Consider the following 27,520-nt stretch of genomic DNA (forward strand, 5'->3'; position numbering starts at 1 on the left):
CTGTCCGTCATAAACACGTGTGTTGTGTATGTGCTGCTTAAAATGCATAATTTAAAGCATTTATAGCCCACAACCAACACGTTAGCGAAAGAAATGAAGCTTTATGTATGACTGTGTATGTGTGTTTAAAGCATGTTATTTTATAAGTACTCTGATTTAATGAAAACCTGCTCTTCCTGTTAGCATTCGAGCTAACGGACTGAGGTCAGTACACATAGTGAGCTTTTTAATTATATTTACAACATGAATTTTGTCTCTTAATTTGTGTCGTTACTTACCTATAGTTACTTTTGTGTATTTTTCAAAGTCCGTGTACTTTCACTATGACTGATGCGTTCAGTAGCAGCTCGGAAACTGTCATTCAGCGGTCTGTGGACGTCACAGTGAAGATTAATAACACACCTGTGGGGAAACTAGACCAACTGTATGAGATTAAAGAGACATGCAAGTTCATCAGCGAGCACAAGTATGAAAGGGTGAGTACAAGAGATACCAACCAATCACATGAATAAACACTAGATTAATAATAAATTTTAGACTGATCATCATCGATCAAGTCATTTTGGAGGTTTCAGCCAATCAGCGTTCACATGTTGATTATTTCCATTCCCATCGAGCAGGGGTTCTCAAACCTTGGGGCCAGGACCCCATTTTGGGTTTTAACAATTTATACCCTTTTCCTGCAACTCCACCAAACTTGTCATATTTGAACCTATTTTCATCACTTTTTCTTGCCATATTTTTGCTCCTTTTAATGCATTTTTGCTACATTATTCTGATTTCTGACACTTCTCCATCAAATTTCAATGCCTTTTCTGCAAATTCTTTCCACTTTTCCCACATTTTCAGCACTTATATCTAGTTATAAACCCTTTCCACCTAATGCCACATATGTTGATCCATTATTGTCACTTTTAACCTCTTTTCACCATATTTCATGCATATTTTTGCCGATTTAACCACATTCATGATTTGTCATGCCCATTATTTGCCAGTTTAAACTAACTGTTACAATATTGACACTTTGAACCCTTTTTACCCATTCTAATTTGCAACTTTTAACCAATTTCTGTGATTCTGAGATTCATAGAATAATGGACCATTTTGCTGACTTTATGGATGGGCCCCAAAAATCTCTCCCCTTTATTCCCCCTTATAGATGACCCTATCTCCACATGACTGTTCTTCAATGTTCATGTCTGTGTTCAACCACCTTCAGCTACAGTGGGGGTCCCTGCCCTCTGGAACCTTTATTTTGGGGGTCACTGGCTGAAAAGGTTGAGAACCACTACCATAGAGAGTTTATGGTAGTAAAACATTTCAATTTGAGGTTTTAGTGCCTAATTAAGTTTCATCCAGTTTCAAAGAAGACCAGGAACGTTACGGGGGAGGGATCTCGATGTTGTACCTAACAGGAAAGGTGAAATCAGACTTTGAAAATGGTGGCGGGTGAAGCATTTGGACACCACTATCAGCCAACTGACTCCTGCTGTAAACAGGAAGTCTACTACGTTACCATGGCAACGATTGGACACATTTAACATCATCAAACCAATGTCACTGGGGACCCACATCAGTATAAGTACCAGAGGACCCGATCCACCGAGGACGCTGTTTCTAGTAGCTGTGAAGCCACGCCCCCTGCACTTTTGCACTCTTTCCTTAAATAGAATAGTCTGTCAGTTGGGTTGAGTGTCCATTTAATCCCATGATTCGTTTTTTCTTTATTATTATTGTTGTTGTTTACAGGTTGCTCTGCAGTTTCCTGATGAGCTGTTAGTGGATTCAGTTGCCGTTGCAGAACAGATCAGTGAAAACACCAACGCCAAGACGTTTATTTTGGCCGATACGTCCTACGGCAGGTACGTTTGTTCCCTATGTTTTACTCTTGTTGTTTCAATGTAATGATGGATGGATGTAGAATTATTAGTAGTTTCTTGAACAGTTTTTTTTTTCCCCAAAAGAAAACACTGATTATAAAACACAAACTATCAGCGGCTCCATCACATCATGGAGATCAATGCTTTAAGGTGTCTCTGGGTGCTTTCACAGCAGTTTAGTACCAGAATCAATTCACATTTACAGCGCCGTATTAGGGCCACATTAAAATAAAAATAAATGTGAGAGTAAAGTCACAGGCATTTATAACATGAAGAGTTAATTTCTTCTGACTCTATCCATCCTTCTTATCCACTGAACAGGTCCACAGCTCCTCTGTGTGTCTTTGAAGGAAACGTGGGACTGTAGGGGAAAAAGCAGAGGTGGCAAAAGTATTCGTCTTCACTACTCAAGTAAAAGTATAGATACTTGAATAAAAAAAACTCTGGTAAGAGTATTGAAGTTGCTCCTGTACTTGAATAAAGGTAACAAGAAGTACATGCTACTAAATGTACTTGAATAAAATAATAAAACAAATGTCCCTTCAATAATAAAACAGGGTTTTTAAACCAGCAAATTCTTCTTTTTTAATTATTTTTTTGTAAGAACTTGTAAAAAACTGTTACATGGAAACAAGTTACATCTTTTACCTTTGAACACCTGGAGAATTTAGTACTCATAAATCAAATTTGTAAATAAAATGCGAAACAAAACAATGCAAATGCTCAATAAAACCCACAGAAGCTTTAATTAACATTTTTAAGAACTTGTAGAAAACTGGTTCATGGAAATAAATTAAATCTGTTACCCTGTATGAACAAATGGATAATTTAGGACTGTTTATACATAAAACTTGTAAATAAATATTTTTATTTTTTTTTAATGCAAATGCTCAGTCAAACCCAGAGCAGCTTTGAGTTTAACATGTTTAAAAATGTAAAAATATTAACCATAAAACTAAGGGACCTGCCAAACAGGAAAAAGCTCAAACTAACAAAGTTTTGTGTCTTTTTACATTATGACGTCATCTGCAAAGGTCTTAAAAGTAATGAGCTAATTTTTAAAATGTAAGGAGAAGAAAGTACAGATATTTGTTTAAAAAAAATAAAGGGTAAATGTAACAAGTTGCCAAAAAGATAAATACTTGAAGAAATTACTTAAGTACAGTAATGAAGTATTTGTACTTTGTTACTTGTCACCTCTGGGGAAAAGTATCTGAAAAAAAGTCTTGCACACACTACATGGGAACAAACTAAAACCCAACAGAAAGCTGTGACCTGGATTAGAATCAAACTGTGGCTTCTGACAGAACTCTGCGCTCAGCTTCTTTTTTATTTCAAACACTGTTTTTGTCATTTTGGATGGAGGAACAGCTGGTTGTGTTTACCGGTACATGGATAATGTTTTCGTGTGCTGTCATTGGTTGAATCCACTCTCCTACCTGGTTCCTCCAGCTGCTGTGTAGACGAGGTTGCAGGGGAACACGTCGGGGCCGACTGCATCGTTCACTACGGCCGAGCCTGCCTGAGTCCGTCCAGGCGGCTGCCACTGATGTACGTGTTTGGGAAGAGAGTGTTGGATGTAGAGAAGTGCTCCGCCTCCTTCAGAGAGCTCCACCCTGACCTACAGAGTCACGTGGTCGTCCTCTACGATGTCGGCTACGCCCACGCCATCAGTGAGTTGTTTTACATTTGGCTTTTAGTGTTTTACAAAGATTAAATAACTGTAAAAACAGGTGTGGAATCACTTTACCAGAGGGTGTATCACTTTAACTGGTCAACAGAACAATTGATGACACTTTAATACCATCTCGCAGTTTATTGTGGAGACTTATTGTGGTTAAAACACATAAAAATCAATAGTAATGTTTTCTTAAAAATATATATTTTTTTTATCATGCATAATGTTTGAAAGAAACCATTTGTTATTGAATTGTTTTGTGGTTAGACACTCCATTAATATTGGTGTTAAAGGGATCCTCCACTGTTTTTACAAATGTGGCCTAAAATCTTTGAAATGTACTTATTAGTAGATTTATGTCTAACAAAACACATTATTATGCATCATATTCATTTAATAGCCTTTTAAAAATGGGACTACTTTACAGTTTTAGAGCATGTGTTCCTCCATCTTGAAATCATGTGATTGATGATGTCACACGAGTGAAACATTCAGCCTGATTTTTAGATAATTAAGCAGCTTTTTCACTCAAAATGACAACTTGTCTTGTTTTTGGTTGCTCTAAAAAAAAGGAAAAGTTAAAGATGTTGATGTAAACCTCTTGTTTACAGAAAGAGGATAAAAACAGTTTGACCTGAAAAAAAATCTATGACCACAGGGGATGACAAACTCTGTGGTTTGGTAGTAGACAATAAAGCAGAGAGGACAAGCTCTCCTAAGGGACCTTTACTCCCCCTTAAACAGGGTGCTGACACGCTCTGGTGGCTGAAGTTAGCGAGTAAATTACGGACTGTTGAACAAATCCCACCCAACAGGACATCTATCTTCAGGGTTTGTATCTTCAACTGTCTGTGATAACTTGCTAACTTCATCCACCAGAGCGTGTCAGCGCACTGTTTAAGGGAGAGCAGAAGTCCCTTATGAGAGCTCTTCTTCTCTTCTTCATTGTCTACTATCAAACTACAGAGTTGGTAGAAGACGATCAGATTTTATATCCTCTTTCGGTAAACAAGATGTTTATATTGACATCTTTAACTTTTCCTGTTTTTTTAGAGCAACCAAAGCAACACAAGTTGTCATTTTGACTGAAAAAGTTGCTAAATAATCTAAAAATCAGGCTGAATGCTTCACTCCAATAGAAAACAATGGGATGTTTACAGAGGGTGGGGCCATGTGACATCATCAATCACGTGATTTCAAGATAGAGGAACACAGGCTCTAGAACTGTAAAGTAGTCCCATTTTTTAAAGCATTTAAATGAATATGGTGCAAAATTATGTGTTTTGTTAGACATAAATCTACTACTAAGTACATTTCAGAGGTTTTAGGCCACGTTTGTAAAAACAGTGGAGGATCTCTTTAAAAACGTAGCTACAATCATTCCACATTCAGAAAATGTCAAATTTAAGTTGTGTTTTAAGTTAAACTTAAAACTTTGGGAAAAACTTTTTCATCCCAATTTGTCACCATGGTTGTTTATTTAGACACTGTTGCTTATTATGCCTTTATTTAAGTACTGTAATGTCTATTTAAAAGGAGATGTTCCATCATTCTATTTGTTTTGTGCAATAAAAAAAAAGCTCAATGTTTTTACTGTGAAACAAAAAACAATCAAACATGTAATTTATCTATTATTGATGGTTTACTAAAACAATGGTTTACTGCAGCCCTGATTGCATCATAAATCATGTAAATCCTGCCAGATTTGGACTTTTCTCCTTCCGTTTCAGATGATCTTGTAGCACTTCTGTCCAGTGAGTATCCAAACCTGGTTTCCTCTGAGCTGGTGGTGGAAGGAGAACAATGTTACAGCCATGGTTCCATCAGACGAAGAAGTGATTCATGCTCCTCTGATCAAGACCAAGACGTTGTTCATCAGTTTGGAAGGCGGTTGTCCTTAAAAAGGGGCCTAAATCTGACAGATTACAGCATGTTCTATGTAGGACATGAAGGTCCAACTCTGAGGAACTATATGATGTGTTGGAACCGCTGCTCGTTCTCCTCCTTTGACCCTACGACCATGACGGGCAGAGCAGAGTCCGTCAGCATCAACCGTGCACTAATGAAGCGATATTATGCTATAGAGCGTGCTAAAGATGCTAACGTGGTGGGCATCCTAGTGGGCACTCTGGGCGTGGCAGATTATCTGGTCATCATCCAGCAGCTGAAGGAGACGATCCACAGAGCGGGAAAGAAGAGCTACATTTTCTCCATGGGAAAACTCAACGTTCCCAAACTCGCCAACTTTCTAGAAATCGACATTTTTGTCTTAATTGCTTGTCCTGAAAACTCTCTCCTGGACTCTAGTGAGTTTTTTAAGCCTGTGGTGACACCGTATGAGATGGAGGTGGCCTGTAATAAGGACAGGGTGTGGTCTGAGGACTATGTGGTAGACTTTAGAAACCTTCTACCAGGTGAGATTCACATCTGTTGTGTCCATGACAGTTATTGTTTGATTTAAGTTGCTGGAGAGGATGCTTCTTATTGACATTGTTGGTAAAGTTTGGTGCATTGCATTGTGGGACATGGAGTCCTGTAGAGGGATGCATAGAAGTGTTTTCTTCTTTCTCGTGTTTCTTTTCCAGAAAAGGACAGTGATTGGATTAACTTCATTTTTGTTCCAAAAATAAATATCCACCATAGTTTTGCTACAACTTTCAGTAAAAACACAAGAAATGTGTTGGGAACTCATTTTGTCAGAGTTTTTGTGGCAAACAAGAAATCACAGTTAGAATGAAGTAAAAACACTTCTCCCACAATGCAATGCGCCAAACTTTTCCAACATTGTCAATAAACCAAGTGTTTACAGTGGAGATGACGACAATCTTACCTTTTACGTCTTTTTTTCCAAGCAATTAATCTTTGATTTATTGATTTGACGATGACACTCTTTATTTGATTAAAAAAAAATCATCTTCAGCTGTTTTAAAGATTTCATTCACTGTTTTTACAAATGTGGCCAAAAATCTTCTAAATGTACTTATTAGAAGATCTATGACCAATAAAACACATAATTAGGCACAATATTCATTTTATTAACTTTTATAATTGGGACTACTTTACAGTTTTAGAACCTGTGTTCCTCCATCTTGAAATCATGTGATTGATGTCACACGCCCCCACTGCCTGTAAACATCCCATTATTTTCTATTGGAGTGAAGCATTCAGCCTGATTTATAGATCATTTAGTAGCTTTTTAGAGCAGCTTTTTCAGTCAAAATGACATGTGCTGCTTTTAGTTGTTTGTTAAAGAATGTCAATGTAAACTTATTTACAGTCTGTGACCGCAGGGGGCGTCAGTTCAAACTCGGAGGTTTCATAGTAGACAATGAAGCAGAGAAGACGAGCTCTGTAAGAGACCTTTACTCTCCTTTAAACAGTGCGCTGACACGCTCTGGTAGCTGAAGTTAGCGAGTAAATCATATACTGTTGAAAGACTCCCATCCTCGGGGTTTGTGTGTCTGCTTCCAAATTTTTATTTAAAATGGAAACCAACATAGATTACATCAAATAATATCACACTCCAAATGAAACATTTTCATGATTGGAAAGGAGCAGTAAAAATAATAAAATTATTTTGTTTCTGCCCCGTAACTTAATAAATACATAATGATAAATGATCTAAAAAGCTGCTAAATGATCTAAAAATCAGGTTGAATGTTTCACTCCAATAGAAAACAATAGGCTGTTTACAGGCAGTGGGGCCGTGTGACATCATCAATCACATGATTTCAAAATAGAGGAACACAGGCTCTAAAACTGTAAAGTAGTCCCATTGATTTTTAGAAGTTAATTAAATGAATATGGTGCATACTGATGTGTTTTGTTGGACATGGATCTACTAATAAGAACATTTTAGAGGTTTTAGGTCACATTTGTAAAAACAGTGGATGATCCCTTTAGGTGTTTTTAAGATTAAAGTAATATAGATATGAAATGTTTCCATGTTGTAGGTGGATTGAACCACGTTCCTCTGTCCGAACATCATGAAGACGGTGATACTGACGTGTCATTGATAACTGGAGCTCTACGGAGCCAAAGCTTCTCTAACTCTGACCCTAAAGACTCCACCCACAGATCCTCCTCTGTGGTCCTGAGGAACCAAACCATGACTGTAGCCAATCACAACTCAGCAGGTATGACTCAGCTGAATCGTGCTCTATAATATATTAGAGACCAATCAACACTTAGACGGACGTCTGACCGTTTTATTGTGTTTCAGCTTCTTTTCTAGCAGCTCGCAGCTGGCAGGGCTTAGAGCAGAGGTTGGGTGAGACGCCCGTGGTGAAGGCGCTGAAAGGACGACGAGGAATCGCCATCGCCTACGAAGAAGAGGGAGCGTCATCATGATGTTTCACTAACTGTTCACCACATGTTTATCACACGTTAATAAATCAAACCAAATAAAGTCTTTGTTTATTAATGTTGGAAACTTTCCACGCAAATAATTGAGGAATTTATAAAATCTTAAGAACAGATGTTTAATATACTGTAGTCGGAGTCAATTACATTTTTCAATTACAATTAAATCTTCAATTATCCATGTTCAATAACAATTAGATTATGATTACAGGGACCACCTTTTTTCCAATTACAATTATCTTTTTTTCCCTCTAAAAGCCAATTACAATTATTAAAGTTAAATTATTAATCACAATTACTGAGCTTTTAATAAACTGTTAGCTTCAGGGTTGGGGTCAATTACATTTTAAAGTACAATTATCCATGTTCAACTACAATTTAATTATGTGACCGGTATTTTTTCCAATTACATTTTTTTTTCTGAAAGTAAAATACAATTACATTCTCAATTGCTAAAGTTCATATACAATTACTGAGCTTTTAATAGTAACCCCAGAAAAATGAACTTGTGTTGGCTTCAGGGTTGGGCTCCATTACATTTTTCAATTGCAATTACATTTTCCATTATCCATGTTCAATAACAATTAATTACAGGGACTTCCATTTTTTCCAATTACAAATAAAATTAGTTATTTCTCCTTCTGAAAGTCAATTACAATTTTGTTCTCAATTACTACAGTTCAATTGCAATTAATCACAATTACTGAGGTTTTAATAAATTATGTTAGCTTCAGGATTGGGGTCAGTTATATTTTTAAAGTACAATTATCCATGTTCAATTACAATTAATTTATGATTTTTTTTTTTTTTTTTTCCTGAAAGTAAATAACAATTACATTCTCAATTACTAAAATTCAAATATAATTAATCACAATTACTGACCATTTAAGAAATTGTATTAACTTCAGGATTGGGCTCAATTACTGTACATTTTTCAATTACAATTACATCTTCAATTATCCATGTTCAATTACAATTCAAATATGATTACAGGGACCACCATTTTTTCCAATTAAAATTACAATTATTCATTTCCCCTGAATGACAATTTTGTTCTCAATTACTAAAGTTCAATTACCATTAATCACAATTACTGAACCTTTATTAAATAAATCTATAAAACGCAACCTTCCTCTTGTGTTAGCTTCCTGTTTGCATCTCTAATGATAACAGGTCAGTTTTGACCCATGTCTTAAATCAGCTGTAAAATACACTAAAAAAATATTATAGTAATATACAATATAGTTTGATGTGGTCAGTGTACCCCTAGAATTTAATTATTTTAAAAATGGTAAAATTATCTTTAAAAGAACTGACGGGTAAACTTAATATGAAACACATTTTAATAATTAACTACTGCACATATATGTGTGTTTGCTATAGAACTGTTGCGTTGTTCCCCAGGTTTGCGTTTAATCAAATGTGAATGACAGTTTTTATGGAATTTCCATGCAAATTAGGCAAGGCAAAGTTATTTATATAGCGCATTTCATACACAAGGCATCTCAATGTGCTTTACATGATAAAACATTCAACAGCTTAAAATCAATAAGAACATTTAAAATCATCAGTAAAATCATTTAAAATAATCAAACACATTACACCAACAACATGACCAAAAATCTCTCTCTCAATCTTATGCAGTAGAGAAAAAAGTGCCTTTAACTTTGATTTAAAAATGTTCACATGTGATGATGACTTCAGCTCTGCTGGAAGTTTGTTCTACTTCTTTGCAGCATAACAACTAAAAGCAGCATCACCATGTTTACTGTGAGCTCTGGGCTCCACGACAATTACTACATTACAATTATAAAGTCAATTATGATTAAAACAGCAACAGATTTTTCCAATTACAAATATATTTACATCCTAATTGTAATTAATTATCAATTACGTGATTAAAATTCTAAGTGACCCCACTTAGTGAAATTGAAATTATACTTTAACATCATCTTTGACTTAAAAAACCTGATTTCATGCAAGTTTACCTGAGAATAAGATAAAAACCATTACATTTAGGGCTTTTGTTGTTTTTAGAGGTTTTGTCATTTTATTTCACTTTCAAATAAGAATTCAGACAGATGAAGAATATTTTTATAGTTTTTTTTTTTTTTTTAAATGAAAGAATAGATTGTTAATTTAAATTTTTTGACATTTAACTTAAGATCATATTGCCATATAGAAGTCCTAAAAAAACAAAATGTGACAAAACTTGAATAAATATGTTGAAATTATATAATTCTTTAAAAATTGTATTTTGGGTTATGCTACAGTTATTTAAAATCCCGCCCACTTTCCAATAAAAAATTTCCATGAAAAGATTCTATTTTTGAATATTTCCCATAATCTTAAATTTCCGTGAAAATTTTCACTTACATTACTGTTGATATACAGGAACTTCCACGTAGGCTGCAGGAAATATCCCAGTGTTCCCATTACACTGTCCTTCCAACCAGTCCTGGTTAACTAAATAAAAGAAAAAAAGATTTAATTATGGATGAATTATTTTTCTGATTGTGACGTGTCTAACCTCTGGACAGTAAAGTGATTTCATCTCCAGTAGTAAAACTCAGATCCTCTGGATTTGTCGACTCGTATGAATGTAGAGCGACGGCATGTTGACTCTGTGTCTGTTCATCAGTCTGCTGTTAAAAAACAATAATAATATTAATAATAATCAAGCTTCCTAAACCAACTAAACTAGTTTAACTTAAGCCCCAGCCACTTTTCTCTGAAAATCACATACCTATAACAAATAACTTTTTCTAAGCTTTTACATGACCTACATGGTTAATTTTTGTTCAGATTAAAGTAGAACCCTTAGTGGTTACAGATGATGTGACATTTTGGAAATATATGATACTGAGTGACAATAAATCATGTTTTAAATACAGAAATCTGTAATCAAATATAAAGCCAATTCACATTATCGAAGGCTATAAAAGCAGAAAACATTTAAATAATGTATGGACATCAACGACAGCAAGTGTGTTGATAATAAACATTATGCCAAAAATACATGTTTTTGTACAAAAAAAGTTCAGGAAGCAGCCCACTTTGCCGCAACTGTGCCAAAGTTTTCCACAAGTCTCTAGATATATTATTATCAAAATGGTAATCTACAATAAATGTTTCACAATTCTAAATCTCTATGCCCCCAATAATGATGACCCTGATTTCTTCTATAGAGTTTTTTCGGAGTTTATCAGACCTTTCTGCAGACTCATCATTAATCATCGGAGGTGACTTCAATCTAACACTGGTTTGCCAAAAATGAAGAGACGAACAAAGGCATCCAATACTCCGGAAGAAAACACCTTTCACAACAATTTCAGCCTTTCCTCCTTTCCAACCTGTTCTGTCCACTCCACCTTAGGTCAGATGTAGGTGTAGTTCTGCATCTAAACACTAGGGGAGCACCAGCATGAGTGTTGGCTCTAAGCTCCTCATGCTCCAACCTGGTTGGTAATCAGTCACACCTTTGTTTAGACACACAGACAATGCAGTGGAGGAGCTCAGGGATGTTGTTGTTGAGTGGCTTCAAGTTTATTGAATTTATATGGTTTATTTTTAAAGTTAAGCTACTAAAAGCAAGTATTTAAGTTGGATTATGTGTCATGTTAAAGAACACAGGCTGAGTGCATGTTTGTATGTTATTTTGACCCAACTTTAAGTTAACTCTACATACATAGTGTTTGGCCTTACCATGTGTTTACCAGAGGGGTCTTAGTCAAAGCACATTAGGTTTACAGTTGATTCAATTGATATAAATATATTCTGATTTCATAGTGTAATTTATGTTAAGAAAACATCTCCAAAATATTAAGAGCAATAAATATTGGTTAAGAGTTTTAGATAAGTTTATATATAAAATAAAATGAATAAATAAGTTTATGGGTAAAATACATTGTTAAAAAGTTAGACTTTGATTGAAATGGTTAAAATAGGTATATCAAAGTATATGATTTAATTTTACAATTAAAACTAGTTACATATCTTAGGTTGAAACCATTAAATATTAAGTAGCAGAAAATTCATTTATTTAAAAGATACATTATTTAAAATATTAGGTCAGATTGTTCATTCATTGGAAAACATTTGAATAGAACTCATTCTTCTTTTCACCCCTTTTTTTCTCAAGGTTTTCAACCTGCTGCTGCTGCTGCTACAAACTTAAAACAAAACTGAATAAATGGTTAAAAGCTGAGTTGGCCTCACGTCTCACTTGTGCTCCATCCATGTCCTTTCAAGCTGGGCAAGCATTGTAAAAAAAAAAATAAGCTTGACAGTTGAAAACCACTCGTGAACCAGGAAGAATAAACGATAAAAGGCCTTTAAAATCCAATTGTGGACGCGAGGGCAATGGCTGAAGAGAAGTCGATTAATCAACTCAAGAAGGAGCGGACAACCTCCAAGAGTTTTTTTACTCGTCAAGCCAATCATCTCTCACAGGAGGCAGATTCCATGGCTCAACAAGAATTATTGGATGAATTTAATAAATTGTCCGACCGACTCGATGAACTCCTCAAAACAAATTACAATTATTTGGCAGGCATACTGTCAGACATGGTAAAAGAGGAGGAAGAACAGCAAGTTTTTGAGCATCAGAAGGAAATTGAGAAAACAGCTAAAGAAGCTGAGGAAAGATTCAAGCTCCTGAAGAATATGGTGCAAGAGACTTTGTGGACAAATTATGGAGAACAAGAAGTTATGGAAACCATTGAAGGGGCTGAAGAGATTGGACAACGAGCTCAAGATTTACCTGTGGCAAGCACTAATTTTGAGAGTTATGGTGTTCACATGGACTTATTGGGGAAAAGGCTCAAGAAAGTCAACGACACCATGCTTGCTTGGGAAAAGTGGATTCCTGGGGAGGAGAGAAGAACTCTCATTAACAGAATCAAAGGAACAAAAGCTTTGAAGAACAAGCTGGAACTAAGAGAGGCGGAGTTTCATACTGCAAGACGAATTGCAGATCCAACTTCAGGTGCCAGTAATGTTGCAAATGAGGTAGCACTGAGCCCTGCCCCAGCGCCAACAAACCCAATTGTCAGAATCAAACCAACTGCACTTCCCATCTTCAGTGGTAACAGTAGGGATTACTACAGATGGAAAAAGGACTGTCCACATATTCCTCTGCTGAAGAGATGTTCAGAGTTCTTGGGAACAAATATGGAAATAAGTCTGCAATTGCACTTGAGATACTCGAAGACTTGGAGAGATTACCCCCTATTCGAGGAAATCAACCACGCAAGGTCATTGATCTCATCCAGGCAGTTGAGAAGGCACTAACTGATTTCATTGAACTCGACAGCACCAGTGCAATAAAGAATCCACTAGCCATACGAAATATCGAAAGCAAACTCCCTGAATTTGTGAAACGAGACTGGCTTGTTCATATGATGAAGCCAAGCAACGGCGTGACGAGCGGGAACCATTTCGACATGCTTGTGAGGTTCCTTAAAAGGCAGGAGGGCGTACTGGAAAGGTTGGAGCAGTTAAAAGTAACAGAGAAGCCTGACAACTTTCCAGCTAAAAGGCCAGAGAAAAGATTTGCCTCAACCAAGACCACAAAAAGGGAGCTTGCAAATACATGTGGATTGTGTGGTGATGAACGGCACTACAACAAACTCTTCTACTGCAGGAAATTTAAAAATCTAAGTGTTCCAGAGAAGAGAGCCACACTGAAACGACTAGGGGCGTGCAAGATATGTCTTGGTTGGCATACAAGGAGGAAAGACTGCAAGGATACCTACCTTTGCAGGGATCAAAAATGCAGAAAGGAGGGTCCTCCAGATCCTCATTACTTCCTTTGTCTAAAAGAAAGTGAAGCACAATCACAGAAGTATTGTGATTTGAAGAAGCAAAGCAGTGCAGCTAGGAGCAACCTTACTTCCGAGCAGGAAAAGTTCCTGGAAGAATTGTCACCAGAAATGGCTGAAAGATGCAAGAAGGCATTCACCAATGCAAACACTCGGGTGGGAACTCCACCGTCGTCACAACTTCTGCAGAGAAATGAACTTTCCGAACCTCCTGTCATATTAATGCTCATGGAAGTCACAGCAAACGCAGGGCAGAAAGTCGGAACGCTCATTGACCTCGCTTCGGACACAAATTATATCACGCACAAGGCTGCTGAACGGCTCAGGCTCCGAAGTGAGGGAGTGACTTTAGTCCTGTACGGTGTTGGTGGAATGACTTTGACAGTGAAGACAAAACGGTATCTACTCAGAGTACGCATTCGCACTGCCTCGGGTGAACAAAGGTCACATGAACTTATTTGCTATGGACTAGATGAAATTGCAAAAGTCCACAAAGAAATCGAACCCATAAAACTTCAAAGATTTTTCCCTGAAGTCAATCTGGAAGACCTGAAACGCCTGAGGGAAGTTGAACTTTTAATCAGTCACCACGAGGGAAGACTGGCCCCCCAAAGAGTAAAAGTTGTCGGGGACCTCGCCCTATGGGACAGCCCTCTAGGCAAAACAGTAGGTGGAGCTCACCCTGCTCTATTCGAACGTATTGAGATTGCTGCACATCACTCAGAGACCCACTTCGCTCGATCGATGCATACAGCTGCAGTCAAATATCGGGAGATAAGAAGCAACGGACCCCCATCACAAGTTGATCTGACAGAAAAGTTGGTGAAAACATTTGTCGCAGCTGGCTCTACCAGAGACTTCCTTGATTGGTGGAGATGGGAGAGCATTGGTGCATCCTGCGAGCCAAGATGTGGGGGTTGTCGATGTGGCAACTGCCAGCCTGGCAAAGAAATCACACTGGCAGAGGAAAAGGAGTTGGAGATAATGGAGGAGGGACTAACATACGTCAAGGCAGATGCTCACTCCGACAGTCCACATTGGGACACAAAGTATCCGTGGACACAAGATCCCAGCTCACTTCCAAACAACATTGGTGGTGTTCGAGCTACTTTCCTAAGAACCGAAAAGCAGCTAGAGAAAGAGCCAGAGTGGAAAGCAGCATATTCCGGACAAATAAATGAAATGGTAGATCGACGTGCAGCAATAAAGCTAACTGAAAAGATAAAGAGCGACTGGAAAGGCCCTGTGTGGTACGTGAGTCATCTGATAGCCCCGAATCCCCACTCTGTCACTACTCCAGTCCGACTAGTATGGAATAGCAGCCAAAAGTTCAAAGGGCTAAGTATGAATGACATACTGTTAAAAGGACCAGATGTGCTCAATCCAATCAGACCTGTTCTGCTGCCGTTCAGGCAGGGTGTGCATGCTGCCTTAGGAGACATCAAAAAGATGTATAACTCAGTATGGTTGGAGGACCGTGAAATGCACCTTCACCGATTTCTCTGGAGAGACAATCCTGCTGATGGCATTGAGGAGTATGCCATAACCAGAGTAAATATTGGTGACAGACCAGCAGGGTGCATCGCACAGCTGGCAATGAGAGAAACAGCCAAGCTACCAGCCTTTACTCACCTGGTGGGAGAGCGTAGAGTCCTTGAAGAAGACAGTTATGTCGACGACATACTTACTTCCCACAATAGTCTGGACACTCTTATCAAGATCACTCAAGGAGTAGAAGAGATCCTAAAGACTGGTGGTTTCTTCCTCAAACCCTGGGTATGGTCCGGTCAAAGTGGGAGGCAAATGGAAGTGAGACAAGTCCAGCACGACAATAAAGATCACCAGTTGGGAACCCAAGGCAAAACTATCATTCTTCCAAATCAGATGCGGGATGAGGATAACAAAGCACTTGGGGTTGGCTATGAAACCGAGGAAGACAAACTGTACATGCTTACCTCAATCAATTTCTCCAAGAAGAAAAGTAAAATGAGGCTTGGCAAGAATCTAACTAAAGAAGAGGTAAGGGTGGGGACACCAAATCCATTAAGCAGGAGAGAGTTGTTGAGCCAAGTCGCAGGACTCTATGATCCGATCGGTTAGGTCACACCCCTGAAGCAGAAAGGTGCTATTCTGGTACGACGGGCTTTCCAAGAAGCTGGTGGTGGAAGGATGACTCAAGAAACTTGGGACAAACCACTCTCAGAAGGCCTCAGAGAGGAGGCTATAAAGCTTTTCATAGAGTATGCAGCACTGAGCCTAATCAAGTTCCCACGAAGTTTCACACCAGCAGACTGGAAAGGCAATCCTCTAGCGATCACCTTCTCTGATGTGAGTGATAAAAGCTATGGTGCAGTACTGTACCTCAGGTGGCACACAGCAACTGGAGTTGAAGTCCGCTTTGTGGAGGCGAAGGCCAAGTTAACACCACTTGACCAGAAGGGCAAAGCTGTTAAAGCCGAAATCTGTGGTGCTGTTTTTGCAGCTCGACTTCGCAAGTATTTTGAGAAGCATGTGAGGATTCAAGTGGAGCAGTGGTTTCTTCTAGTGGACAGCCAGACAGTACTAGGAGCTATCCAAAAAGACAGCTACGGCTATCAAACTTTCTTTGCTAACCGTGTTGGTGAGATCCAAAGGTCTACTCCTGCAACAGATTGGTGGTGGATACCTGGAATTCTAAATGTCGCCGACATCATAACAAGAGGAAGCTCAACTGAGGAACTGAGGGAAGAATCAACTTGGCAAAGAGGTCCAGATTTTCTAAAATTGCCAGAGAAGGTGTGGCCCATAAAATCACCTGGGGAAGTTGCTGCTCATGCTGGTGGAAATGTTGACAAACTCCAAAGAAAGTCCTTTACAGCTGTTGTTACCAGGAGCCAGGCCAAGAAGGATGCACGGCAGACACCTCAGCAAGATGATGTAAAGCCAGAGGGTAAACCTACTTGGTCCGCTCAAGTTGGCTGGGTTGGGCGACTCATTGAGATGGAAAGGTTCAGCAGCTTGCAAAGGCTTGTTAATGTTGTTGCTTGGACCAGACGGGCTGCTCAAGCATGGCGGAAAAAGGGAGGAAGAAGTAGAGGTGAAGATAACATTCCTACCTTACCTACCTTAACAGCTGCTGAATGTCATGATGCCTTCAGAGATCTTCTTCTTGCAGCCCAAGAGGGTCAAACGTTTCCAGACACAGCACTCCAGAGGTTGGTTGTGTACCGAGACAGCGATGGACTCCTGATGTGTGGGGGACACTTCCAATACTTTGCTGAAGAAAAAGCAACCGTTCCAATCCTCCCGTTTAAGCATTGGATCGCCACTCTGCTCGCCAGAGAAGCCCACAAAGCTAACCATGAGGCGATTGCTGGAACTCTCCTAAGAATGAGGAGCAAAGCGTGGTAATCAAAGGCAGGAGACATGCTAAGCAAGTCGTGGACAGCTGCGTGATCTGCAGGAAGACTAAGGCAAAGACATGTCAACAGGTGATGAGCGACCTTCCTCCCGAAAGAGTGAACCCTGCCAATCCCTTCGAATACACCACTGTCGACCTGTTTGGGCCATACATGGTAAAGGACGAAGTGAAGAAGAGAGTTAAACTCAAAGTGTGGGGCACTGTGTTCTGCTGCATGGCTTCAAGAGCAATACACACAGACATTGTCAGTGATCAATCTTCTGAAGGATTCCTTCTCGCCTACCAGCAATTCACAGCCCTGAGAGGACATCCGAAGAAGGTATGGTCTGACCCAGGTTCAAACTTAGTGGGAGCCAAACCAGCGCTGGCAGAGCTGTACAAGTACCTCGACAGTTTGGATTTTATTTCATTTATTTAATTGCAATAACAAAAAAAAATACTTTTTTTTCCATTTCCATGACAATTGCAATTACAAAGTCAATTATCTGAACTCAATTACAATTCAATTATGATTACAACAGCAACAGATTTTTTTTCAATTACAGTTACAACCATAATTGAAATTAGCTATCAATTACACTATCAATTATAATTGAAGCCAAGAGTTTAATGGGTTTTTTTTTTTGTTTGTTTTTTTGTTTTGGGGTTTTTTTAATTTTATTCACAAATTTAAAGTTTACAAATCAGTAAAACAACATAAATGGAACAAAGAACAAAGTCAGAGAAAGCAAATACACAGTCACAGTCACTTGGAGATACAGGAAACAATATTCATTTTAGTTTTCATATAATAATGAAATTAAATTAAGAAAAGATTAAAGTTTGGAAGGAATTTTAGATTTATGAATACGGAATTTTTTCATGAATATGATGAGACTATTGATGAATGATATTGATTTATTTTTGTTTTCAAAGATAAAAAATTACATCTTTTGGTGTTTTTGCTATGGTGTTTTTGGTTCTGTATATAAAATCCTTAACCACATTCCAGAATAATAACATTTATGGACAGTGGTTAAAAAAAAATCGTTTCAGTTTTATTTAAACAAAAATGGAGACAAATGTGTTACAGGGATAAATATATAACATTTTGAAATGTATTTCCCTGATTTTATTACATTATATATACAAAATAGAAATGGGTATAACCAGGCTTTATTTCCACTTTATATTTTCAAAAGGTTCTAAACTGCTTTACCTCTGGGTGTAATTTTATTGAGCAAAATGATTTATTTTCTTATACTTACTATTTTTATCAGTTAGTTTTACACCACTTAGCATTAAACAAGGGAGATTGGGTTTAATTTTCAATTATCCCCTACCAATTACAATTCAATTACAATTCCAGTGACCAGCTTTTTTTTTCCAATTGCAATGAAATTACAATTATTTTTATCCTCAGAAAGTCAATTAAATTCTCAATTACTAAAGTTAAATTACAATTAATCACAATTACTGTGTCTGAAATAAATAACCAAATAAAAGTTAACCTTCCTCTTGTGTTAGCTTTCTGTTAGCATCTTTAATGCTAACGGCTCCTAAATCAGCTGTATAATACATTAAAAACAAATATCTATCATCTAATTTCTTTCCTATCTATTGGTTATGTTGTTAGGCTTCCTAATCAATGAAAATATAGGTTTTAATATTATTGATATGATTGATAATAATAATTGAATGGTAAAATGTGTTTGCATATGTTTGGAACTGTACATAGAACTGTAACATAATTCCCCAGGTTAGCGTTAAATTATAATTGACAATTTTTATAGAATTTTCATGAAACTACAATTACAAATTCATTATGATTATGACAGCAACATATTTTTAAAATTACAAATACATTTATAATTACACCGTAATTGAAATAAATTATCAATTACGTAATTACAATTATGATTGACCCCAACCCTGTTTGATACTTTAAGTGACCTTTTAAAAAGTTAAATTGTGTCTGAAGGGATAGCATTTAATGCATTTTTAATTTGTGATTTATCTTTAAGAAATACAACGGTGTCATCAGCTAAGTGAGTAATTCTTATCTCTCTGTTGAATATTGATTAGCCAATAATATTTGGACTGTTTGATATCTTCAAAAATAAAAGCTCAGCTGCAATTATAAATAAGAAACACGATATACAACCTTGACGCACCACTCTTGAAAACTAAAATAGTTAATGTAAGTAGAACTGTGAGTTACCTTTGTGACGTCACACCACAGGGTGACACGCCCACTGCTGGCCCCGCCCCACACACTCTCCATTCCTGTGTTGCCATCGATTATCTTTCCGCCATTGGCTTCAGGTTTTAAACTAAATTCAACAAAAAGATTCAAATCAAACTTAAAAAACAGGACAAATAGATTAACTTTGATTTTGTCTTTTACCGTAAAGTGATCGCAGAAGGAGGAAAATCCATCTTTTTACTGATTTTCTCGATCAGAGCTTCGTACGAGGTTCCACGCAGCACTGAGAGGGCGACGGTGAAGTTGTGATGAACTTTGATTATACATAAATCATCAGAGGTTTGATCCTCCTGGAGAGAAAACCACAGGACGGTGACGCTATGCCTTCCTACAGGGATGTCAAACTCAGGGGCCACGATTATGGCCACAATAATAATCACGATAATTTTTTATCAATATCATAATTACGATTATAATCACAATTATTTATCATATAAATCTGTGTTTTAAATGCACTACTTTTAAGCAAACAATATGAGTAGAGTTTACAGTGGTTTTTTTTTTTAAATAACACAAAAATATTACATGTATTAAAGGCTAACTGAATAATTACATTATTACAGCATGCATAGACCGTATTTTAAATGCAAATATTTGTCGACGATCAGGTTCATTTATTCATGGCAACCAAAATCGTGATCACGATTAAATTGTGATTAATTGTGCATCCCTAACTAAAGGGGGAGCAGATTTTAGGTGGGGGATAAAAAAACTATTTTAACATAATTGTACCTTAGTTCAGTTCACTTCAAAAATTCTTGATTTTGTTGCCAATTTATTGTGGGCACTTTCATGATTTGTGGAAATATGTTTGTTCCACAAAATGCATTAAAAATTACTGAATTCATGTGATACAAACAAAGAAAAAAGGCAAACCCTAAAACTATTTTATAATTTCATTAAATTGGTGAATTTGAGATATATACAACTGGATCTCTGTCATTTTTACTGTCGTCTGAGGCCCGAATTGGATGCTCTACAGCAGTGGTTCTCAAACGGGGGTACGCGATGGCACTACAGGGTGGACTTGAGAGAAAGAGAGGAAAATTAACAAATGGAAGCATTAAAAATATTAGCTTTTTTGATGTTTATTTTTAGTTTAAAATGATAGTCATACTGAATATTACCAGCAACTCACAAAACGACAACAAAAACGCACAAAAAATCTGAATACCAACACAAAATAACACCAAAAACACACACTAAGAGGGAAAAATCCTTACTATTACCAGCAACACACAAAATGACAACAAAGACACACTAAATGAGAGAAAAATACACAAGATCACAAGAAAATACACAAAAATAAAGAAACGACACCAAAAACACACACACTGAGATAGAATAATTCAAATAATACCAACAACTCACAAAAAACGACAACAAAAACACACACAATAAGAGAAAAATATACTGAATAATAAAAAGAACAGCAAACAACAACAAAATACACAAAATAACACCAAAATCACACAATAAGCGAGAAAAATCCTTACGATTACCAGCAACACACAAAACAACAACAAAAACACGCTAAATGAGAGAAAAATACACAAGATCACTACAAAATACATAAAAATAACAGAGAAACGACATAAGAAACAACACCAAAAACACACACACTGAGAAAGAAAAATTCAAATAATACCAACAACACACAAAAACACACAAAATAAGAGAAAAATATACTGAATAAAAATAATAAAATTAAAAAAAACAGACCAACAACAACAAAATACACAAATAAAAACACAAAATGATGATAAATAAAGTTGATTAGAATTTGAACTGAAAATACAAAGGTCAGTGTTGGTCCCACTGGAAGAGTGGAGATCACTGGAAATGATTAAAACTATAAAAATAAATATATTCAGGAGGAACTATATACTAATTCATTCACTTATTTACAAAATGAGATTCTTTAAACTGTTCATTAATTTCATCATTATGCTCTAGATTTCTGAGCAAAATGTAGTAGTCAGACAAAGTGGGGACTTGGATCTGAATCTAAAGGGCCTAGATTTGGCCCCCGGGCCTTGAGTTTGACACATGTGGTTTAATACAAACAAACACGACTTATAATGTGAACAAAGATCAGACCTTCTGCTTCGTGCCGCTGCAGCGTTTATCACTGGGGGTGAGACCTCAAAGACAGAGAAAAGAACAATATAAGTTCTCTAAATATATTTGGTTTTCTTTCTTCTCATCTCCACAGAGGTGTGTGTGTGTGTTTACCTTGTATTCTCTCTGGTCTGGTTGGTGGTTCTCGACTTGGAGGAGGAGTTATTTCCTGATGATGGAAATTCCAACCAAGCATGTTTGAATTAAAAAGGCAACATTTAACACATATTTTTTTTCATTGCAGTAAATGCAGGAATTATATTACGTTAGATTTTTGTTCACCAGATTTCATTACCGTGTCATTTTTTGACGCCAAAGAAATTTCCATCTTTTCCAGGTAGTTGTAAGGAACCAATCCTCTCTGACACCACAACATCAGGAATGGAGTTTAAAGGCGAGAAAACAGAAGAAAGAAAACAATCATGGACATGTGGCAACGTCCAAAGTAAACACAAAAATTATGCCAAGTAAACAAAATGACCAAAGAAATGCACAAAATTACACAAAATGACAGAAAAATATAAAAAATGACAACAAATACACCTAAACGTCTAAAAATAGCCCACAAAACAATTACAAACACACAAAATGAGAGAAAAATACACAAAACAACAACAAAAATGCACTAAATGACAAAAAAATACACATAATAGAAACAACATTAGAAATGACAAGAAAGGCAATCACAAAGTGAATCTAAAAGTAATACAACAACATGCAACAAACAACAAAATGATAAAAAAAAATACACAAAATGACTCAAAAAAACCCACAAAACAATTACAAACACACACGAAATGAGAGAAAAATAGAAAAAAACAACAAAAATGCAGTAAGTGACTCCAAAAAATCATAAAACAATTAGAAACACACAAAGAATGAGAGGAAAATATACAAAATTACAACAAAAATACACTAAATGAGTAAATGACTCCAAAACCCAACAAAATAATTAGAAACACACACACAAAATGAAAAAACTACAAAAAAGCAGTAAATTACTACAAAAAAATCCACAAAATAATTACAAACACAAAAATGAGAGAGGAATATATTTGTGTATATATATATATATACAAAAGATAAAAATAACAAGAAAGAAAATCACAAATTAAATCTAAAAGTAATACAATTGTGCACAAAATGATATAAAAAAAACTAAAATACACTGCATGAATCAAATTAAAACAAATATACATAACGACAATAATGATACACAAAATCACTCGCAAAATACACAAGATGAGCACAAAATGACAGAAAAATATGCAAAAACAACAAAAACACAACACTAACACTAAAATTGCTCATTATTTTAAATGTTATGAATATTAATGACATTTTTGTGGCCCCGCTGTGATAAGAGTTGTCCGTCTCTGGGATAAAAGCAGGAGTAAACTAGTAGAATGTTAAAGCAAAGCTCTCACCCTCTCATTAAACACCACAAAGGCCCAGTTGTCTGCTCCTTTCTGAAGCAAAAACACTATGTTTCCTGGTACCACAGCCAGCTCGTCACTGGTCTCAGGAACAAACTCAAACAGCACAGTGTGAGGTTCTCCTTCCAACGCTCTGTGGAGACAACAACAGTAGACATTATGAGTAGAAACATGACACAGCAGCTTTATAGACACCTGTAAATATCTGCTGTACCTCAGGAGCTCTGGTTCTTTGGGACCAACTGGAATTTCTTCATCCTGTCACATGTTCAGACAAACAGAAAAGGTTTTAAATGACCTCATGGAGAACTACATTATGTGTATATATACTGTATTTTACAATAGATCATTGAAGCAAAGCAGTGAGATGTTGGTTTCAATCCACATCCAAATACATGTATGTGAGGGAGTCACCAGATGCCAACAACTTGAGCCCATTTTTGATTATTTTTATCATTTTTCTGCAACTACACCAAGCTTAACCTGCTTTTGCTCCTTTTAAAACATTACTCCCATTTCTGACACTTCATCAAATTTCAATGTATTTTCTGCACATTTTTTTCACTTTCAAAACATGTTCAGCACTTATAAACCCTTTCCACCTAATGATGCATATGTTGACCCATTATTGTCACTATTAACCTCTTTTCACCATATTTCATACTTATTTTTGCCAATTTAACCACATTCACGATTGGTCATGCCCATTTTTTTTGCCAGTTTAAACTAATTGCTCCTACTTTTTTCTGCCACTTTTAGGCCCTTTTTGACCACTTTTTCTGTCTGTTTTTTCCCACTCTAATTTGAAAATTTTAACCAATTTCTGTGGTTTTTAAAATCAATCCCATTTCACCACCTTTTCCACCATTTTTGATCACTTTTAACCCATTTTATTTCTAATTAAAACAAGATGACTATATACTATGGCCCAAATAATAATAAACGTTCCTAGATAACAGTGGATATTATTCAGATGAATAAATAAATGTGTTTATCACAGATTCATAGAACAATAGACCATCATTTTGCTGACTTTATGGATGGACCCCAAAAATCTCTCCCCTTTATTCCCCCTTATAGATGGCCCTGTCTCCACATGACTGTTCTTCAATGTTCATGTCTGTGTTCAACCACCTTCAGCTACAGTGGGGGTCCCTCCTCTCTGAAACCTTTATTTTGAAAAGCTTGAGGACCCCTGACTGAACCAGTTTGATTTTAAACTAAACTCAAACTTTATTGGTATCTGATGTTACACATTGTTACACATATAAATTTGTCCTCTGCAATTTAACCCATCCCCTGGGGGCAGTTGGCAGCCATTTTTGCGGCGCCTGGGGAGCTGTTCTAGGTTAAGGGACTTGCTCAACATCCCGCAGTTGATTTTTGGTTCAGACTGGCCATGATTTTAAAACTGATGTTATTGGGACATGTATTTTCATTTTTTCATTCCATATTCAGTGAAAAAACCACAACTTTAAAGTATTTTATTTATGTTTATTTTTATTGTCTTTTATTGGACTTTAAGCAAATATAGCAGTAGGATGGTAAACAAAGTTTTGGGTGGTTATGTGGAAGAGCAGGAAATTGATGTCTGTCATATTCAGTATATGATGAAATAAAGAAGTGAAAACATCACCTGTGGCTGCAATGGAGCAAAGCCAGAGAACTGGTCTTGAGGAACAACAGAGGAAACAACCTGTCAATACAGAATCAAATCCCAGTTTGAATAATTAGGCTCATGAAAAATCCAACACAGAGGTGTCAAACTCATTTTGGTTCAAGGGCCAAACACGGACCAGTTCCACGGCCACAGATTTTAGGCAGGAAAACAAACAATTTCTACATTAATGTGCCCAAGTTAGCACCACTAATTATAAATTAGACATAAAGTATGCAAGGCATCAACTATATTTAAGCAATAAGTGACAGATACCTAAATGGCAATTTAAATGTAACATTTTTTACCAATTTTTTAATGTAAATTGGGGAGATTTTGTGGAATAATTTGAGAAAAAGTGCATGATTTTGGAAAAACTTAAAGTTTTTTCAACAACAATTTACAACTGAATTATTTAGGGCTCTATTCTCCCGTCGAGACTTACGCGCTTTTTTGCGCGCCTGCAGTTACGCACGCCCACTGCGTGAAAGGAGCCAAAAAGCGCGTATGTGTGACTAAAATAAAGGCGGGTTGAAGTAAAGGAGGCGGTGATGTCATTTTTTTTTTTGGGCTGTCTAGAAATCACGGAACATGGAGTTTTCCCAAGGCTTGTAAATGTCATTGGAATCCGTGAAAATGATAAACGTTTGTGGAAATATGGCGCTGTCAATGGTATGGAAACCCAGTATGTAAATATGTAAATAAGACTTTGATGTGATGTGTTCATGCCTTTGTGTATTTTGTGTGGATTATTGCATTAAGATTGATATCTGGGTGTGAATACTATGAACAGCTACGTGACGGACTCTACTGCGCTATGGGACTAATGAACTGATTAAGGACAGGTGTGGGTGCTTTCGGAAAAGGGTAGAAAAGGCAGAGGAGAAACAGCAAAAGGCAGAAGGAACACGGACACAAAAGGAGCCAAGGGATTACGTATAAACAGTCTTTCACCGGGACGGGCATCGGAAGGTTACGGACGAGTGGGAACCCGGACAGACGGAAGGAAAGATCACCGTACAACGCGCATGACAGCTAAGTTGAAGGGACGTGCTCAACTTACCTGTGCGGGTGGGATCTTTACTGTAGTGGGTGGCAATCAGAGGATGACTGTGTTGCTTCCCTGTCGCAGCCAGGAAGAGGATCACGGACTCGGTGGTGGACGGGCACCGCAGGGCTCGTCGCATTGAAGCTACAGAGCCACGCTTGAGGGACAGCTCAAGTCGCTCGCTCCATCTGACGGAGCACGATCACTATACAGCCCGTGACCAGATAAGTTGAAGGAAAGAGTTCCGCTGATGTGTGTGTGTGTGTGATCTCCATGTGGGTGGCGATTAGAAAGTGACTCCGGGTGTTACTTCATTGCAGCCGACGAGAAGAGGACCGCAGACGGACGACGTATAGACTGGACTTCAGAGCAGCGCTGGAGTGACAGATCCATCTGGCTGCTCTACCTGGCGCAGCGCCCTCTGGTGGATGGTGGACTCGGACAACGTTAACCAAAGAAAAGGGAATACATACGGGTTTGGATGGACCAAATGACCTTTTAAACTGTATTTGCTGTGGAACTCTTTTAGAACATTTTTTATCTTGGCCTCCTACCTATTTTTTATTGTTAAAGAGAACACAAAATAAATGGTTTGCAAGGTAGCTGGACGTGACTCATTTTCTCTCAGTGGATAATTCATATGCTGGTGCAACAATTTAAAAATCTACACAAAAGAACCCACCCTCCGGTGTGACATATTTTGGCGCTGTCGACAGGACACCAGCTCCACTGATAGGAAATGGACTCAACTCCAGGTACTAGCATTCACCCACCAGCAGAGGGTAGCAATAGTCCAGCCATTATGGCCCAGTTTGTCATGCCATGGTTTATGGGGGCTGCATGGATCCCAAAATTTGATGGGAATAGAGTTAAATTTGGAGAATGGAGGGTTCAGGTGGAGGCCATGCTGAGGGCCCAAGGACTTAATGAACAACAGCAAGCAGACTTTTTGCTGGGCGCTCTAGAAGGGGATGCTAAGCGTGAACTACATCTTGTTGAACCTGCACGAAAGGACACTGGAGTGAAAGCATTGCAACAATTACAAACCCTGTATGCTAAACCAGCCATCAAGGCACAGTTGAGAGCTAGTTTCTTTAATTGTAAACAGCATACAGAAGAAAATGTGAGCGATTACATTCTAAGACTGAGAGAATCTTTTTCCAGATGGCAGGAGCGAGATGCAGATGGAACTGAGGATGGAGATGATTTCCTATTGGACCAACTCCTGGTTGGTCTACGTGTGGGGCCCATCAAACAGGAGTTGAACCGCCAGCTTCGGCGAGGTGAACCCTTAAGTTTCAGTACGGCCTGCAAAGAAGCGCGAGCCCTCGAACTGGAACTTCAAGAAGGAGAGGAGGTTGCCTTTGCATGTAGGGTCATAGCCCCACCACGGAATGACGGGGGTAACCTGGAACAACTGAGAAGCCAGCTACGCCAGGAATTACAACAGGGCTTAATGGTGGAGGTCCGCGAACAGATGAAGGCTCTTTCGACTAGCCTGATGGAGGAGGTCAAAACTCATCTAATAGCCATGGAACGACTACCAAATCCCAGTACTAGACCCATGTATGGTCCTGCAGCCCCAGCATATGTGCCTCAGGCAAGACGACAAGCAACCAGGCCAACTTACCAGTGGGATGCAGAGGGCCGGCCCATTTGTTTGGGCTGTGGCACAGCTGGCCATGTGCGACGTCTGTGCCCACATAACCCATCCAGGCGGCAGGATTTTTAAATCCCCCTACAGCTGAGGGCCATGTAGTGGGGGCTGTTGTCCAGGAAGTGGGGCCCATGTCACAAAATAAGTCCGCCTTGATCGGTGAGTGTCCTGATGTTGTTGTTAAAATGAATGAAATTGCTGTGCCGTTTGTGCT

The 27,520-nt window shown here is 37.7% G+C and overlaps 2 protein-coding genes across 4 annotated transcripts in view; one reads left to right on the plus strand and one right to left on the minus strand.

Annotated features, from left to right (window-relative positions):
* Window positions 1-7,966, plus strand: dph2 (diphthamide biosynthesis 2). Its single transcript, XM_028434122.1, has 7 exons — window positions 1-204; window positions 308-476; window positions 1,750-1,862; window positions 3,333-3,553; window positions 5,289-5,972; window positions 7,512-7,694; window positions 7,781-7,966. The coding sequence occupies exons 2-7, from the start codon at window positions 324-326 to the stop codon at window positions 7,906-7,908; spliced, it is 1,482 nt and encodes a 493-aa protein (XP_028289923.1). The 5' UTR covers window positions 1-204; window positions 308-323; the 3' UTR covers window positions 7,909-7,966.
* Window positions 7,746-27,520, minus strand: part of ncf2 (neutrophil cytosolic factor 2) — a 27,485-nt gene continuing 7,710 nt past the window's right edge. For 2 of the 3 annotated variants that reach the window (XM_028434121.1, XM_028434119.1), the window contains 11 exons: window positions 24,581-24,640; window positions 23,159-23,202; window positions 22,936-23,077; window positions 21,804-21,869; window positions 21,623-21,677; window positions 21,488-21,531; window positions 19,529-19,677; window positions 19,343-19,454; window positions 10,451-10,565; window positions 10,297-10,386; window positions 7,746-7,880 (listed from right to left, as the gene is read on the minus strand). In XM_028434121.1, the coding sequence (XP_028289922.1) occupies window positions 10,298-10,386; window positions 10,451-10,565; window positions 19,343-19,454; window positions 19,529-19,677; window positions 21,488-21,531; window positions 21,623-21,677; window positions 21,804-21,869; window positions 22,936-23,077; window positions 23,159-23,202; window positions 24,581-24,640 (876 nt within the window). In that variant the 3' untranslated portion in view covers window positions 7,746-7,880; window position 10,297. The remainder of the gene's footprint in view (window positions 7,881-10,296; window positions 10,387-10,450; window positions 10,566-19,342; window positions 19,455-19,528; window positions 19,678-21,487; window positions 21,532-21,622; window positions 21,678-21,803; window positions 21,870-22,935; window positions 23,078-23,158; window positions 23,203-24,580; window positions 24,641-27,520) is intronic. The other variant, XM_028434120.1, reaches the window with a different exon arrangement.

Source organism: Gouania willdenowi, chromosome 20, assembly GCF_900634775.1.
Source record: "Gouania willdenowi chromosome 20, fGouWil2.1, whole genome shotgun sequence".
Lineage (NCBI taxonomy): Eukaryota > Metazoa > Chordata > Actinopteri > Blenniiformes > Gobiesocidae > Gouania > Gouania willdenowi.

What these genes read in the sequence shown, in the direction of transcription:
- dph2 (XM_028434122.1), top strand. Translation starts at nt 324, where the DNA reads ATGACTGATGCGTTCAGTAGCAGCTCGGAAACTGTCATTCAGCGGTCT. An exon ending in GCGAGCACAAGTATGAAAGG is followed by an intron (nt 477 to 1,749) that starts GTGAGTACAAGA and finishes TGTTGTTTACAG; the next exon opens with GTTGCTCTGCAGTTTCCTGA. An exon ending in CTTTAGAAACCTTCTACCAG is followed by an intron (nt 5,973 to 7,511) that starts GTGAGATTCACA and finishes TCCATGTTGTAG; the next exon opens with GTGGATTGAACCACGTTCCT.